The sequence below is a fragment of the Perna viridis genome, chromosome 10 (genome assembly GCF_037379345.1).
Source record: "Perna viridis isolate PV_CMFRI_1.1 ecotype Kerala chromosome 10, ASM3737934v1, whole genome shotgun sequence".
Taxonomy (NCBI): domain Eukaryota; kingdom Metazoa; phylum Mollusca; class Bivalvia; order Mytilida; family Mytilidae; genus Perna; species Perna viridis.
The window spans coordinates 21,018,174-21,035,268 of record NC_142454.1 but is presented as its reverse complement, the minus strand read 5'-3'; the positions used below and the strand labels follow the sequence as shown (position 1 = coordinate 21,035,268).

General features: G+C 32.7%; 1 protein-coding gene across 2 annotated transcripts; it reads right to left on the bottom strand.

The window, feature by feature from the left end:
• Positions 1-5,514: 5,514 nt before the first annotated feature.
• On the bottom strand, positions 5,515-15,838 carry LOC148604916 (uncharacterized). Of its 2 annotated transcripts, none has more exons than XM_088549102.1 (12): positions 15,477-15,838; positions 14,593-14,799; positions 13,986-14,147; positions 13,500-13,562; positions 13,124-13,324; positions 12,166-12,330; positions 11,543-11,608; positions 10,095-10,304; positions 9,637-9,801; positions 9,155-9,271; positions 8,532-8,628; positions 5,515-7,615 (listed from the first exon to the last, which is right to left on the bottom strand). In XM_088549102.1, the coding sequence occupies exons 1-12, from the start codon at positions 15,541-15,543 to the stop codon at positions 7,339-7,341; spliced, it is 1,797 nt and encodes a 598-aa protein (XP_088405228.1). In that variant the 5' UTR covers positions 15,544-15,838; the 3' UTR covers positions 5,515-7,338. The 2 variants fall into 2 exon arrangements, with proteins under 2 accessions (XP_088405228.1, XP_088405229.1); XM_088549103.1 differs by having other exon boundaries at positions 9,161-9,271.
• Between the last annotated feature and the right edge of the window lie 1,257 nt (positions 15,839-17,095).

The following is a 17,095-nucleotide window of genomic DNA, read 5'->3' as shown; positions in this document are numbered from 1 at the left end:
TGGCTAATATGACTTGTTCTATAAATATGCTTCAGCATAGACTTAACTGTTAACTGTATTCAAATTGATATTTAAATAAACTATGCCTTTCTGTAAATATATTTGTTTATATTCGTTTAATATTGGAAAATATAGTGCTTGAAAACATATCCTGCACAAAATATTTTATAAAGCAAATCAATATGTAATACATTTTTAATTAATAATATGTAATTGAATATGTCAAAGTTAGCACAAAAGTTATTTGATTGATTTATTAATTCTGTGTTCCCAGTATGAATGTTAAAGAAAAACCTGAAACGTGTATCAACATACGTAATTTTAAAAGTGTGTTTTCGTTGATCAGTGTCATGATACGTGTGATACGATCTTCAAACTACAGTTTACAACCCGGTGACGTGGCTATCAAGAACAGTAGACTGACCACAGAATGGTGCAAAATTAATAGTGTCACTGGTCATGATATTGTTAACAAATCAGTCAGAATTATGTACTGTGTACTGATTACTGTGGCTACAAGGTAAATAAGAATACAGAGAATGTACTTATGACCACGAATACTTACTAATATGAAAAATACTTATTTGATAACAAAGTTGTGACCAGCCATGTCATAGGCTGGTTATCTTTTGGCATGCCAGGATTTTTTGTTTAATAAGTGTGACGTCCACAGTCCACGATTAGAGTGAAAAAAGCCTTGTTTTAAGGGTAACTTCCTATTTTGAAATGAAACAAAATGTTTTCATTTTTTTCTTAACATGCTGTTGTTAGTTTTGACCCGGTTGTACTCATTTAATGACATCTGGACAAATTATGTTCTATTCAAAAAAGGTTTTCATATTTGTTCTTAAAATGGTTGTTGTTAGTTGTGACCCGGTTGTACTCACTTAATGACCTCTGGACAAATTATGTTGCTATTCACAAACAAAGTAATCGTCCCGTGCAGGTCAGGGTGTTAAAAGAATAGGCCTGCAGCAGCGCTAAGCTAGTCGTAAAAGGCGACTTAATAGTGCTCAGAAACCTAGCTGGAGGCTAGGCGCTCTGCCCACAGAGCAACTGGGATGTGTGCCCCAGGTGATGGAATGAGGTACCCCTGGCGTGTTTCATGCTGGGGTTGTCAGGCTATAATACGGAAATCCTGACTGCAAACCATAATAGTGCACCGTGTTGGGATAGATGTCACGTTCCTCGCAATTTAAGAACCCTGCTGTGGTACTCGATAGGAGTAGGAACCTTTGTGCTCCGCCATAGGAGTCTAAATTGCCCAACCTTTCCCATCACTCCCTTTTTCTAGTGGCAATCAAAATTTTTTTACCCTATTATCCTTGTGTCCCATATCATTTTTCATTTCATTATCATTTCATGTTCATTTTATCATCCATGTCATGTTCATCGTCTGAATATAGCTGAAGTATTGCTGCTCGGACGTTAAACCCAAACAATTAATCAATAAGAAAACTAATCAGCCCCAAAGTTAAAAGAAAAGTTTACTATTTCGTGGATACACTTTATTTTAATATCTTCAAGTTCGTGCTTCTGTTTGTGATGAATTGTCAAATGAATCATTCGCAGTTCTAAATTACATTATTTTGATTACCGCTAGAACATTGATTCCCTTGATTACTCTTTCGATAAATCAACAAGTCAATCAAAAACCAGTTGAATGTTTTAACATATTTCCTTTGTTGTTGCTTATATTTTGATGTAATTATTTCTAACGCTCTTACTGCAGAGGTTTCATTCTAACAAACAGTACGCATATCAATAAAAATGAACAATACAAACTAAGGTCATTTAAAATGAAATGAAACTTTGGTACCCTAAATATCCTCGTTGAAAATGCTCATTGTCAGATGACAGATATTATACACTTTTATCGTTAATTCATTCAAAACTTATAAGTCTGGTTAAGAATAACATTAAGAAGTTTATATTTTACCCATTTTATTTTTCAATATAGATATGTATATATATTTTTGTATTTAAGAATACATTTTAATCTGACTTTTCACAAAACGGGATGCAGAATTATTACCTGGCTTTACATACATGTACTTATCAGCAACTAATCCTGATTTACGATACACAATGACGCTTATTTTTCTGTAATATACATCGGACTGTTCCATATTTAGCGTTTCTATACTAACTTACCATCAAAATCAATTAAATGTATTTTGTACACGGTATTTGGCTCTTAAAACGTAAGTAGTACATAAAACGCGTGTCACTGTCACCACCTGTTCACAAATATATATGGGCCAATTTATTTATTCAAGTTATCTTTGAAAGGGGTATAATAAATAATTATGTTACGAAATATTAGTTCCGCTATTTTGTAATCGATTTCCATGCTTCTTGACCGGTGTTAGAAAGATATTTCCCATTCCTAGAGAGATTTGAGTACTCAGGCCTCGATTGGCTGAGATAGTAAGATGCGATTGGTAGTCGTGTGGTTGTAACATATTGTCTATAAAATCTAAAAGGTGCGAAAGCAACGTTGTGGCGTTTCTCAGGCTGTACTGTAACATTGTCGACGTAATAGACAGACGGTACCTAGAATTTCCACCTTCGCACAGATGCTGAGGACACCCAAGTTTACGTTTCAAAAGGTTAAAACAAACAGAATATAAAACTTTAGCATGTCGATTATGAACTTTCTTACATCTTGAGAAATAATTACCAGTGAATACTAACTTAACATTTCAACATTTCAAAACAAAGCTGATAGTGCATACAGCTGCCGTAGTGCAATATTTGATACAATGTATATTCTTTTATTTATTAATATGAAACATTTCTTTTATCTACATATTCACTTATACACAAAAACGTACCTTTCTGCAAACATTCAGATTTTGGTAGAAAAGCATACATCAAAATCATTAAATTCCGACTTAAGGCAACCAAAAGTGCATAATCTATTTGATCCCCAATCGAGACACATACAAAATTAAGTGGAGAAAATGAATGCTGATATAGTGAGAGAGAGAGAGAGAGAGAGAGAGAGAGAGAGAGAGAGAGAGAGAGAGAGAGAGAGAGAGAGAGAGAGAGAGAGTCTTGGGCAAATCAACTTTAAAAAAACTTCTTCCTTGTCTGTTTTTTAGAATTCACTTCAACGATTTTTATAGAAAAAAAATGTTAATCAACGGAAGAGCATTCATTTGTAATTTCTTCTTTAAATCATGAAATATACATGTTACTTTAGAGTTGTGCAAGATGTCATCACTTGATTGCATTTAAACTATTTTTGTTCAACGTTCAATTGGCATATTGCCATATGATTTAAACTTCTCTTTATAAAACGCATTCATGAATCTAATCACTTTACAGACAAGGACTATTTGCTCAATTTGAATACAAAAAATAAAAGTTTTAAAAATAGCAATAAGTGCACTGTATGACTGTTTTAACATATGTGACCTTCACCTATAAATACCGGGAAGTCATTATGAAGAAGGTTTCCAATTACAGTAGTGGTATTGAACTTTTTAAAACATAGATATTGAAAAAGGCTAAATATAGTTTTTAAAAGTTAACATTAATAGGAGTTCTGAGTGACATTGAATGTCTATCGTTTTGACATATTCACTTCTCGGTAAAAGCTCCAAATTATTTATCATAGGGAACTTTGATAGAAAAATTGATTCAAAAGCCAAAAGAAAAATGAAACTTGTGTACAATTCATGTTGTATTGATTCCAATGTCTAAAGGTTCCAACCGTGGAACCTATATCATCGGAATTGTATAACATATAATTCAAAAATTAAATTTTAACTTAACATTAGGTGTACTGTCGTTTTGAAAGATCGTTTCATGAACCTTCGAATTAAAATTGAGAACTTTCTCGTGACAATACTGTTTTCACTTTCATAATACTTGTGTAGAAAGCAGGAGACATAGAATGAAGCTTTAAACATGACATTTTCATTTTGTTTCTTTATATTGTTCATTTTGTAATTACTGTTTTTAGTTTGTGTGTAATTTTGTTTTTCTTGTATTTACTCAAATGTAATTGTTTTTTTTTATTATGGTGTGTACATGGTCTTTTGACATCGTTTCTGTTACCCGTTGTTCGCCATGCATTTGGAGTTAAGGTTTTCTAAATAGTCATCCTATTTGGATTTTGTTTGGTATTTTCTTGCCGATGTAGTCACCAGGGAGGGGGGGAACGGGTCTTCAAAAGATCTGCTCACAACCAAACTTGATTTTTGATTTTTACAATTGAATTTTATTTAATAATGGACGCATGATCGAAGATAAAGATGAGAGAAAGTATTATTATAAGATAAATCACATGTATAAAAAATTCAAAATAATTAGAGATTCAATTTAAATCTTACGTACATCGTTATATTTACATCTTTACAAGCAACAGTGCCTAAAATTAGAATAAAAGTAATAGATTACTACAATTATGGTTTTCAAAAACTGTTAAAGATGGAAGAAATCTGACGAAAAAATCTACCTTATAATTGTTTGCTCCTATTTCTGTATTTTGAACTATTATTGAAATACAGAATACCCTCACAACTATATTTCAACAAACATTGTATACAGGTAAACAAGACCAAATTTACAACAATGTCCTTTACTTCCTATACCCCACCCAAAGTGAAATGTTGATATACGAAAAAAACATGTAGTTCTTTGCACTGTTTTTGTATAATTTACACCAGACTATTTCCGATTACCACATGCTTATTATTTTTAAATTTTGGTCAATTCAAAGAACTTAACTTCCTTAAAGTTTTCTTGGTAAACCTTGTAGTCCGTTGGCTTCTAGTATTTAAAAAAAAACATTTCACTATATTATTTAAAACAATACTAAACAGGAACATGTTCAAGTTATTTTGGATCTTAAAGAATGGCCTATTACATAACTTTGCAATGTAGTTCAAGACTATTCACGTAATAACAAAAAAGATTAATCGAATCATGACAGCTCTTTTTTTGAACGAGTTAAGTGTTAGGCGTGTGCAATCTTTCGTTGATAGAATACGTATTAACATTGTTTCACAAATTATCGATTATTCGGGAGGTTTCACTCAAATGCCATGTTTAGTGGAGTCCGAGTTGCTCATTCACTTTTGTTTTTTGTATATATTATTTTAGTTACTTAGTCTGTTTTCCATGTCTGGTCTTCGTCCCTGGATTTCCGCTAGAATCTTGGTTCCCTTGATTACTCTCTCAAAAGCAAAGTATTTATTTCAATTGCTTATGTATTTTTGAATGTGTACTAAAATCATTGTGCTGTGCTTTGGTATACATTGACAAGTATTCGATTTATTTAACTACATAAAAAGGTAAACAATCTGCCCATTACAATTCTAACAATCATATTATTTTTGTGGTATACAGTTCAATAAGAAATGTAAATCGACAGTTCGAGCGTGCTAAACATGGATTCAATTGATTTGACTAAAAATAAGCGAGGGTATGTAAATCTGCTTTACAGCTGTGTTTGAGGTACCTGTCTAATTCATCTGGATACAGTCATGAACAAGACGGAAATTCAATACATAATTTAATCATATATATCAAATGTGTACAGTTTTAAGAATAGCATGGTTCATGTATACTAGTTTGTTTAGACGTGTAAATAAAATCATAAACATAGGTCAAAGACATCATTAAAACACCCTTAACAGGGCCGATGTAAAAATGCAACTTTTTCACATAGATACAGACTTATTCTTATGTCTACAAACGTCATCGAATATTTTCTTGTATATATACAAAATAAAATGTTCAATATTTTCAATTTGAGCTAATTCCCTTAAATTATGATATCAATTTCATGTAAAGAAATTGTTTTAAAGGTCCTGTATTGACATCTCGTGGATATTGGCAAAGAAAATAACGAAGTGCTCCGGAATAAAAAAAGTATAATTGTCACTGTAACAAGTAATGATACACACGCTTTTTCTCAACGAGATAATAGTTTTCACAGTGTTTATACTTAGCATGATAAACCAACGTTTCATCTACATTAAACTTTTCCCAAACTCTAGCAACACATAATGCTTTATTACAACATTGAATATAAAAGAATATATTGCTTTTTAAAGCTTTAGTAATAACAAGTACATATATGAACAAACAATTATTTTTAAAAAAATTACATTTTTTGTACTCGTCGATGATATTTTCAACTGGAAATTCTTGCAATGTTACATTTTACTGACTTTTTGATCGATCGGAGGAATATTTGTAGGAAGGTATGCAATACTGTAAAAGTATTTGAATTCGTGGATACCAATTTTCGTGGATTAGGGAAGAAACATATGTTCGGCGATTCTTGAATTCGTGGTTTAGAAGTGTTTACTATACACATCAATGGAAATCCCTTTTCCGTTCGGAACCAAATTTCTCGGTGTGGCCTATCCACGAAAACCACGAAAATTAGTGCTTCATGAACAATAGTACTTCCACAGTAAAATATTAGATTAAAAATGTTGATAAAGTTGGACTGATTGTGAATTATTTAACATTGCTATAAATTGTATTTCAAACTGTTGGGTACTTGTGAGCATCAATCTGAACAAAACGTACTTTACGAGAAGTAAAAAAAAATATACTCTAGGACGGAAAAATATCTACATTCATGTGAATGTTTGTTAATATAACTATTGAACTACAAACATATAAAACAACCTGTAAAATAAAAACAATACATAAATAAGTAACTTAAGTGTCAAGAGCAACGTCATTATAAAGTGAAATCTAATAAAATCAAATAAAAACTGGATTGTATGAATTAATTGATGTGACAAAAAAAAAACATTAAATTTTAGAAACTAATTGCCAATCCAATATTCTTATTACATTCTTCATTCGGTTGTTTGGTTATTTGTTTTTTTTTTGGAAGGCATTAGCATATTTCCTAAGCAAGTTAAGCCAATGCATGAATTTGCTATCGAATTAATCGTTCGATATATCTATATTTAGATTAAGGATGGTAAGTTTTTTTGTTCACGTATCTGATACAGGGCTGTATTCAAAATTATTTTTTATTATCCTTTTTGCTAATACCAAATAAATTGTGTAATTTTGGTGATCCATTTATTATTATGAAATGCTCCACTGTATATGAATCATCTTCCTTTAATGAACAATAAATACTTAAAGCATACGCAAGCAAATTTGTCTAGAAATAAAAGATTTTCTATGGTTACAGTACCAATCTATCTATCATAAAAACATACACAAATTATTTGTAATTATACTTTGGTCCATAAATTATACCAAATACATGTCTATGAATATTATTTATCTTTAAGCTTCATCATATGATAGGTCAAACTGATTGTTTCACAACGTACTGAAGAAATATTTTTACATATAGTTATGATCAATAACACGTGTCGTCGAAATAGGTGGACGAGAAACACTCAGGTTAGGATTGTCAATGACAATTGGAGCATCAGGCTGACTTCTCTCCCAGGCTCTTCTGTTATTCTCACTGTCTTGCCTAACAACTTCCTCGTAGGGTGGTGGATAACAACTCTGTGTTAATGCATTTCCCTTTTCATCACTTGGCATCGGTAAACTAACTTGGTCCAACTTGGCGAAACTGATACTTCGTTTTCCTTTAGTCTTGTATTTCAAACACCTGTAAATATAAAATTTGTTCTCAGGGTATTTTCGTTAGTAAAATGTATGCAAAAGCTAGATATGGGAAAATATATATCTTTGTATGAGTTTTATCAAATGAAATCAAAAACAAATATAAATTGCTTATTATTATGAAATGCTCCACTGTATATGAATCATCTTCCTTTAATGAACAATAAATACTTAAAGCATATGCAAGCAAATTTGTTTAGAAATGAAATATTTTCTGTGATTACAGTACCAATATCTATCATAAAAACATACACAAATTATTGACCAAACTATTGACCAAAGCTTACGACAAACGTGATGACTTTTCATTCAGAATTGTCAACTTTCCTTTCATTTGTGGCAACATCCCTTCGGCTCCTACGTATGGAGTGTTCATATCACAACTCATACGTTATGCAAGAGCTTGCCGCTAGAAGTCTAACAAATAGGCTTCTACAATAGTGTTATGTTGCTACAAGATTGAAATCATCACTGCAGAAGTTTTATGGTCGTCATCATGAACTCGTGGATCGTTATGAAGTATCCATCAGCACCATGAAAACTGATTTATTCAACGGGTCATAGTTTGCCTTTCCTCGTTTGTCTACCCCGGACTTGACTTTTTATGAACAACTCGGCGGGTGTTTCTAGATAAGCAGAGGACGCTTACCCTACCGGTGCACCTGGTCCATGCTCCCAGGTTTTAGTGGAGTCCGAGTTGCTCATTTACTTTTGTTACTTTGTATGTATGATTTTAGTTACTTTATGTTCTTTGTTGTGTGTGTCTGTTTTCCATGTCCGGTCTTTGTCCCTTGGTTACATTCTTTTGATTACCGCTATAACCTTGGTTCCCTCGATTACTCTTACTCACAGTCAAGAGTATTCAATGTGATAAGGCAATCAAGAAAACCACAACTACTTACAAAATTACAAAAAGGCCTGTTGCGGTGAAAGGTATTAACAGCGACAGCATAACGATAACTATCGTAATATATCGGTCTGACTTCTTGTCTCTTTTATCTGAAATTAATGATATCAGATAACAAGTTTGCAGTAAGGACTTTCAATAACATTCTTACCTCCATAACATTAAAAAAATCCAAAAGCGAAATAAATGGGAGCAAACATATTTTTACCAGAAACATTTTTTTTAAACTGCCGACCTATTTTGTTTTGCTAGCTTTTATTTATTTATATATACTTGTTTTTCTACTTATCAGAATTATTATGTTTTTTGTATTCGGCATTGTAGACATTTCAGTGTTCACTGAAGTTCCTCCATCTCCTCCGCAGACCTTTAATTGCTTCTCGATTCACTACATATCACTCCGTTAGCTGAAAGGCAATGCTTAACAGGAACGTTTTAATAGGGCACGAGTACTACTCATTAAAAATCTGCAAAGCTGTTTCCGATGTACTAAACTAATTTACATCATGAGGGGTGGATTTAGCACCGAGTGTATCGGAGGTGTAAAGCATTAATTTAATATATGCACAAGAAATTAGACCAATGCAGTTTGTTCAATTTGTAAACCATGCTACCTACTCTTACGTTTACTATCATCAGGTTTTTCAGTCGTTGTCGTTGTTGTTGTTGTTGTTGTTGTTGTTGTTGTAGGCGTAGTAGTGGTAGTGGTAGTTGGTGGTGGAACTGGTAATGTTCCTATTTGATGAACAAGTAAAAATAAAATTCAGTTGATATATTTGTTCAAAGCAACATTGACATGATAACTAATTATCATATTGTCCAATTCTATTTTCACACATTGAAAGAAGGATTCCTTAACAACATTTGACATACTACATATATTACATATCCATTATTTGTGGGTTTCGTAGCACCCACAAGTGATTTATAAACATTTAAATAACATATCTATTTGTCGATGTTTATCGATATGTATAAGCACTCAATCAAACCACACTTACATATAAAGTAGCGCTATATTTACTTTAATAACATTTAAGTCTAGTATTTATACGACTTCAACTTGCAGACATTGATAACATACAAACAAAACATCTTACCAAAACAGTATGCTGCCTTGTCAACATTAAGTTGATTCAAATAGTAGGTCCTGTAGCCTCCACAATTTCTAACTTTAATATCATACTGCACTTTACAAGTACTGTCATGATCCGATCTACATACTTTACGGTCGACCGTCTTTTCTTCAATCGATGGAATACCACCTAACATCATTAATATTAAACCTTTTTTAACACAATTAACTGGAATAAGTAATTCCTTTTCCTGAATACAATAAGTGGAAAACAATGCACCTAGCTACACGGTTAGTTAATCTGTCGCTGGTAATCCCAAATCTAGCCAATTTACCCACGTTAAAGCAAAGAATAAAAAAGGGCTTCTTTAGAAATATAATGTGTTATTCAGTGTCAAATTTTTTTTACATTTTTGTCGTACTACGACTGAACTTTAAATATATATAGATAACATAAAATGTATACTTAAATAAAAAGAATACCTTTCATCCACAGCGGGTAGACTGTACCACATTGCATCAGGCTGACAGATTCGTTAACAATATCATTACCAGTGACACTGTCTATCTTGTACCATCCTGTGGGCAGTCTACTATCCTCTATTGCCACGTCACCAGGCTGTAACGTGTAGTTCGATGACCGCTTCATTTCACCTTGGAGGATATCGTAGTTAGACCCATGGCATGGATCAACTGAAAATGATTAATCATTTGTGATCAACGTGATGACTTTTCATTCAGAATTGTCAACTTTCCGTTCATCTGTGGCAACATCCCTTCGGCTCCAGCGTATGGAGTTATATACGTTATGCAAGAGCTTGCCGAAACTACGCAGATTTTTTTGTATGGCGCTAGAACTCTAACAAAAAGGCTTCTGGAACTAAGTTATGTTGCTACAAGATTGAAGTCATCACTACAGAAGTTTTATGGTCGTCATCATGAACTCGTGGATCGTTATGGTGTATCCATCAGCACCATGAAAACTGATGTATTCAACGGGTCATAGTTTACCTTTCCTCGTTTGTCTACCCCGGACTTGACTTTTTATGAGCAACTCGGCGGGTGTTTCTAGATAAGCAGAGGACGCTTACCCTACCAGTGTACCTTGTCCATGCTCCCAGTTTTAGTGGAGTCCGAGTTGCTCATTTACTTTTGTTACTTTGTATGTATGATTTTAGTTACTTTATGTTCTTTGTTGTGTAAGTCTGTTTTCCATGCCTGGTCTTTGTCCCTGGGTTACATTCTTTTGATTACCGCTATAGCCTTGGTTCCCTTGATTACTCTTTGTCAATAATTGTAATCATCAGATTTTTCATGCTTATAGCCGTTTTGGATTGGTCGAGAACGTCTTTGCCAGAAAGTTCATACTTGCATGAACTTTGCCAGTTAACTTGAAACCAACATGTCGGCCGTGTAAAATAAAGAGTGTGGCATCGACCTAAACGGCATGACATAGCCGTAGGAATAGTTTATTACATACACATTGATTTTACAGTACAGTTTGTTTACATAGAGTAATTTTCAGCTCGGGGAAGGAAAGTTATAAATGCCTAAACTCTAACTACAAATAAATTCGCCCCAAAATTAAATTGTCCCAGAACTAGATTTTATAAATACATATACCGGTTCAAAACATTAAAACAAACAAATGGGATAGAATTATAAGGAATAAACAGCTATTTGCAGTCGTTCATTGAGTTCGGGAGCTCCGAGATCCGTTCATATATGCATGTACGACTGAAAATAGCAGTTTAATTCTATAATGAATGAAATAAACAAGCAGCTCTTTCTTGTTGCAAATGTATTGTTTATTATCTCAAGGTAATCTTAAAAACGATAGAGAGAATGAAAAACATAATGAGTTGCACATAAATGTTTAGTGGTTAATGCATTAATTAATGAATGAATTTAAATTCAAGATTCTAACTTACATTCACATTCAGGTGTAAATCCACCATTATCTGAGGTTTCTCCGATTGGACATTTTGACTCATTCCCTGTAATAAAGTGATTTGATATCTGATGCTATCCAAATTGCAGTTATTATTGTTAGGTTTTTGTAGTTATGTTTCACTACTAAGTCTGTTAAAAATGTAAAGTTTACGTAGACCGATAATAAATCCTAATTTTAATCGGAAGTCTAGAAATATCATAGCAAAACTTAGTGTTTTCGATATGTAAAACATGGTTCGTTTACCTACCGACAAACATGTTACAAGCACATAGTATACATTGAGACCTAAGGGGTTCAATTAGTTGTAATTTGTAAAATAATGATATATTGATTAAGAGGTGTTGAATTTGGTCTTCTGTATTATTTACTTGTGGAGGTCAGTATATATTAATTAAATGACATTTTGACTTATCAGAAGTCAAGTCAAGGAAACTCTTGAAGTAGAAGTTACACTGGTAGAACAAATAGATTTTGTCGATTTTTTTTCAAATTACAACACATATTAGCAAATATGCGTGAAAGTGAAAGTCTTGATTAATAAATTCGTTCACCAGATAAAGATATCTCCATTTACAAAAAATGTAGATTGATGATCCCTACCGAAACAGTAAGCCTGGTAACAGCCATTGGTATGCGTTAAATTATAAACGTAATATCCATCACAGTTTTTGACCTGAATGTTGTAGTAGTGGCTACAGCAATCACCGTTATTCTGCGAAACACACGCAGTTATATCAACTGTCTTTCCTAATGACGGGTGTGATCCTGAAATGCGTGAAGCTTGGTAAGATTCACTGCAATTATTTTTGTAAATTGTAAAAATAAAGCCTTATGTAATATTCTTCTCTCATGGAGTTAGTTTAGTGTTGGATATAATGGTGCAATCAAGACAGGTATAAATTCACAAACAAATAGTACGATGAAGTCTATGAATTTAACTTCAGTCATACTAGCTATGATAACTTTATTATACTTAATTGATCAATTACTGAAAGTTATATATTTCATTCTCCAAAGGTAAATAGAATTTTATCAAATCACGATATTAAAACAATCCAATACGTGAAATGTGCAATTCATTGTTTAGACAACTTTCACGAAAAGAAACAACATGACATGTCAAAAGTATTTCACCGACACGAATTGCCTTCAAATTGAATTGTCTCATATATTTTGGAAAACAGTTAGCCGATTTAAAAACCCAAAGGTAACAATAATGTTTTATTATTCTGGAATAATGACTTTTTTTTTATAATTATTGATTTCGAGAAATTGATTTACTCTTAATATCCAGTTTTAGGAATTGGAACAACTTGCTCGTTATCATGTTGTTCTCCACGGCTATAAATTAGTTTATAAGAAAAATGAGAACATCTTTACAAATACAATTTAGATAAGGTCAGCTGAAATCCCTTTACTGACACCATTGTACACATAAAGTGTGTTGCCTGATATATAGATGAAGCGTTTATGGCCTGGTCATTATAAAACAGTAATCATTTATTCTTCACTGATGCATAAAGACATGATATATAAATTGATGTAAATGAAATTATACCATTCATCCATATTGGATTTGAAGTCCCGCACTTGAATCCATTAACCTGACACTCGGTCGGCATCATATTTCCTACTGGGCTCGTTGGCCTATACCAGCCCGAAATCAGAAAATTATCGCAGAGGTCCTTGGTACCCGTGTTTCCTGTTGATCTCTTCCATTCATTCAGTTCTTTGTAGTTGACAGACAAGCATGGGTCAACTATCAAAATGTGTATAAAAATGTAATTTAACCTTATCTGGACATAACATACATGTCCATTTTTTTTTATTAAATCAATATATCATTGGATCCTGACTAATAATATTGTATTATTTTGTACAAGACAGATTCAGATTTCTGAAAAAAAAATTAAACAAAACTTATGTCAACTTACATTTACACCCAGGACTGAATCCATTGTCAGATGTCTGACCCGAGGGACAAGGAAGCTCAGATCCTACAAGTATACATTGTTTATCGATGTCAAAACAAAATGTAAAAAAAATGAATGACTGGAAAAACAGAAGCAACAATTAAAAGTGTTTTATATTTTGTATCCCTGGCTTTCGTTGTACTGGAGTTGATCATTATTTTTCATTCTTATATTCTTATATGCACAAAGCAAAACATATCATACCGTTTTTGCCACCAACGATTCTCTATTTATATTATATTACGTTTATTAAATACTGCTTTTTAACGTGGTGAGTAACGTTTAAGAGGGATTGGATATGAATATTTTTTTTACTTTTAGTTCATGTATATCATTTTATATGTGAAAAGTAGTAGTTAGTCAAAACTGTAATTTTTACCTCATGCATGAAACAAATTACAATATCGTATGCCAATGAAATTGGTTGTAAGGTAATTCAAATAATACCGAAGCAATATCTCTGGTTACAGTCACTGACTGGCTTCAGATTGTACACAAGGAAAGAAGAACAATTCTTCACCCGAATGTCAAACGAGTCAGCTTTACATCCGTAGGGATCTGTAGCATACGCTGTCACATTATGAACACTACCAGTATCGGGAAATGTTCCTGTAAATGGTTATAAATGGTATCACAAGGGGGTCAACTTTATATAGAAAAGAAAATAGTAGCGTTTATTACAAAAGGGAGCAACCAATTATTTGAATGGGAATGTATGATTACACAAATAAGTTTTGTAACTGAAAGTATCTTTGAATAATAATTTGACCTAAATATTTACCCCGACAACCATTAGAACAAATGCATTGCATATGCATGTTGATAAACATCATTCAGTAAATAACCGGTGCTCCCATTTTAGTTGAGACCGGAAAGCTCATTTACTTTTGATTCTATATGCGTGATGTGAAGTTATTTCATGTTCTTCGTTGTGTGTGTCTGTTCTATTTGTTTCGAAATTATCCCTTGATTATATTATTTTGAATAACGTTTGAATACTTAAATTCCCTTTAAAGTATCATATAGAAGGGCTAAGTTTGATATATGACCTTACCATCCATCCATATAGGGTTTTGTACTCCGCACCTAAAGCCACCAAGGATACACTCCGTTGGCATGTGTTCACCAGCCTTACTCGGAATTCTATACCATCCTTCCGTCAGTTGGTCATCACATATGGCATTAGTAATCTTCGAATTAGCAACAGATCGATATGAGTCCTCGGCTGTTCCAAGTTCCTGATAGGTTGTACAAGGATCACCTTCACAGAAAACAAAAAAACTTACATTTCAAAAGCAAACGTTCAATCATTTTTCTTTCAAACAATTGCAAACTTACCACAGCTTCGTACTGTTCCTTACATCTGCATCTTATAGCAGTTGTGAGATATTTTTTTATGCAAATACAAAACTCTAATAAATATTGCCCCTATAACAGTTAATATATGTAGAAAAAAAAGTGTTCCATCAATTATCATATTGCGATGAAAATACACCTTATGGAAATAGTTACCTTGATAATACATTAAGCTATAGTAATATTATAGTTTCAAAAAATTGCAGCATGTCACTTACAACCATCATTTATACAAAAGAAGGAGTCGTGTTTTTCATTATGGTGCTTTTTAGCAGCCTTAGTAAATAATACTGACTTCTTTGATACAAAAGAATTCATTATAGAGGTGTTTTATAATACCGTCATTGCACTACTATTGATATGTGGACGCACGCGTAAGTGGGTTTTAATTAAGATACAAACAGTTTTTATCATTGGCATTTTATACGTGTTTTAATTCATTCATGGTTTTAATGACCCAAGAATTGCTTAAATAACTCTTTCAATCGAAATTGATGAAAAGCGTGAATGGAGACAATAAATATAAATAAAACGCAAATTCAAACAAACAAAATACAGACTAATTTCACTTCAATGACTTACCTAAAACAAACATTGGCTGTACAATCAACAAAATGAAATAAATCCCAACACGTATCACACCTATCATCCTTATCAGTTTAGTATTCCTGCTATGAACAAAACTGTTTGAATCTATCCATCTCCGTTGGACGACATATTGTTTTGGTGAAACACTTCCTTATCGTGTAATGAATGGAAATCAATGTGCAGTCTCGTTTCGCTGTATTAGATATCATCCATTTAAATGCTTATTTTTACCTATAAACAACTGGACTTCAGAATTATCATATTCACCATACCAATTTTCGGTATATACATGTACATGAAAATAGGTCGGTCGACATAGGTAAGAATAAATTAGAGTTGAGGGAGTTAAAAATTCCGAATGAAATATAATGATCTAGATAGATATCATCTATAAATAATTACAGATTTAATTGCTGGTTTAAACTAAATATAGATCGACAAAAGTTTTGAATGATAATAATTATTAAATATTGAAAACTTGATCCACGACCTTGTCATGTGTTATCGGGAAAGGGGCATGGTCGTATGTTCAAAATAAAATTATTTATAAGAAGTACAAAATAGCGACTACAAGAAAACCGTCAACAAGAACAGGTGATATCCTTTCAAACATTTTTGAATAAATGGATAGCATTTGTTACGGTTGATTGTTACCAGAAAACTAGAGTCCAGGATCCTTGATAAACCGATGTCGATCTTAAAACATCAGAAATGGTTTGTATTTCAATATATTAATTTACTGTAAGATGCATTGACCTTTTACATCCCTGATAAAGACAAGGCAGGTTAACACTAACATGAACGAACAAAAAAACACAGCTAGATGTGGTAAACCAGGAAGAAAGTAAAAACGTAATCATTTAAATACACAATTACATTGTTACGTAAATATTAGCGGCAGGTTCATATAAATAAAGACTGTATTACATTGAAAAAAATTATGCACCCATTGAATTTTTTACATATACGTGTGAATGCGACAAAATGTTTCAGTGCTATATATAGATCAGCGATATGTAGCCCAACGTCAGTGAGCAACAACAAGCTTACTGTTATTTCAAATAAAAAGCATTAATTGCAATACCATAGACAATTAATAAATGTGCACATGTTTTGCACTAAATTGGATTTGTAAAACGGCATGTATTTACTGCGGTCACATCATGATACTTAGTTGAAATAAATGATTTCAAACGAATATGAAAAGTTTCCGACACGTTTCGCGGAGTTGCATTATTATTACTAGATCATTTCCGCCCTTTGTCAACTTTCCTCCCTATCTAATTGCTGATACCATTCTATTTTTTACCGATATTTATATATCACGAGTTTTGAAAATGAAATCGAATATCTGAATTATATATCCCGCTGTGCTACTATATCTTGAATCTAAAAATGGAAGTTGGACGTGTACTACGTCACTGTCTCAAATAGCCCGCCTTGTCCCATGCAGCCGATTTTCTTATGCCATACATTATACATCTGGCAGTGTGACGTAGATGGTAGAAAAAACAAAGTTTGTATATGGTTATGAGGTAAAGCTACTAGAAGAAAGACACATTCTTACGGGTTGCTTGAATTCTTGACAATCTGATTCATATTTGATCGCCCTA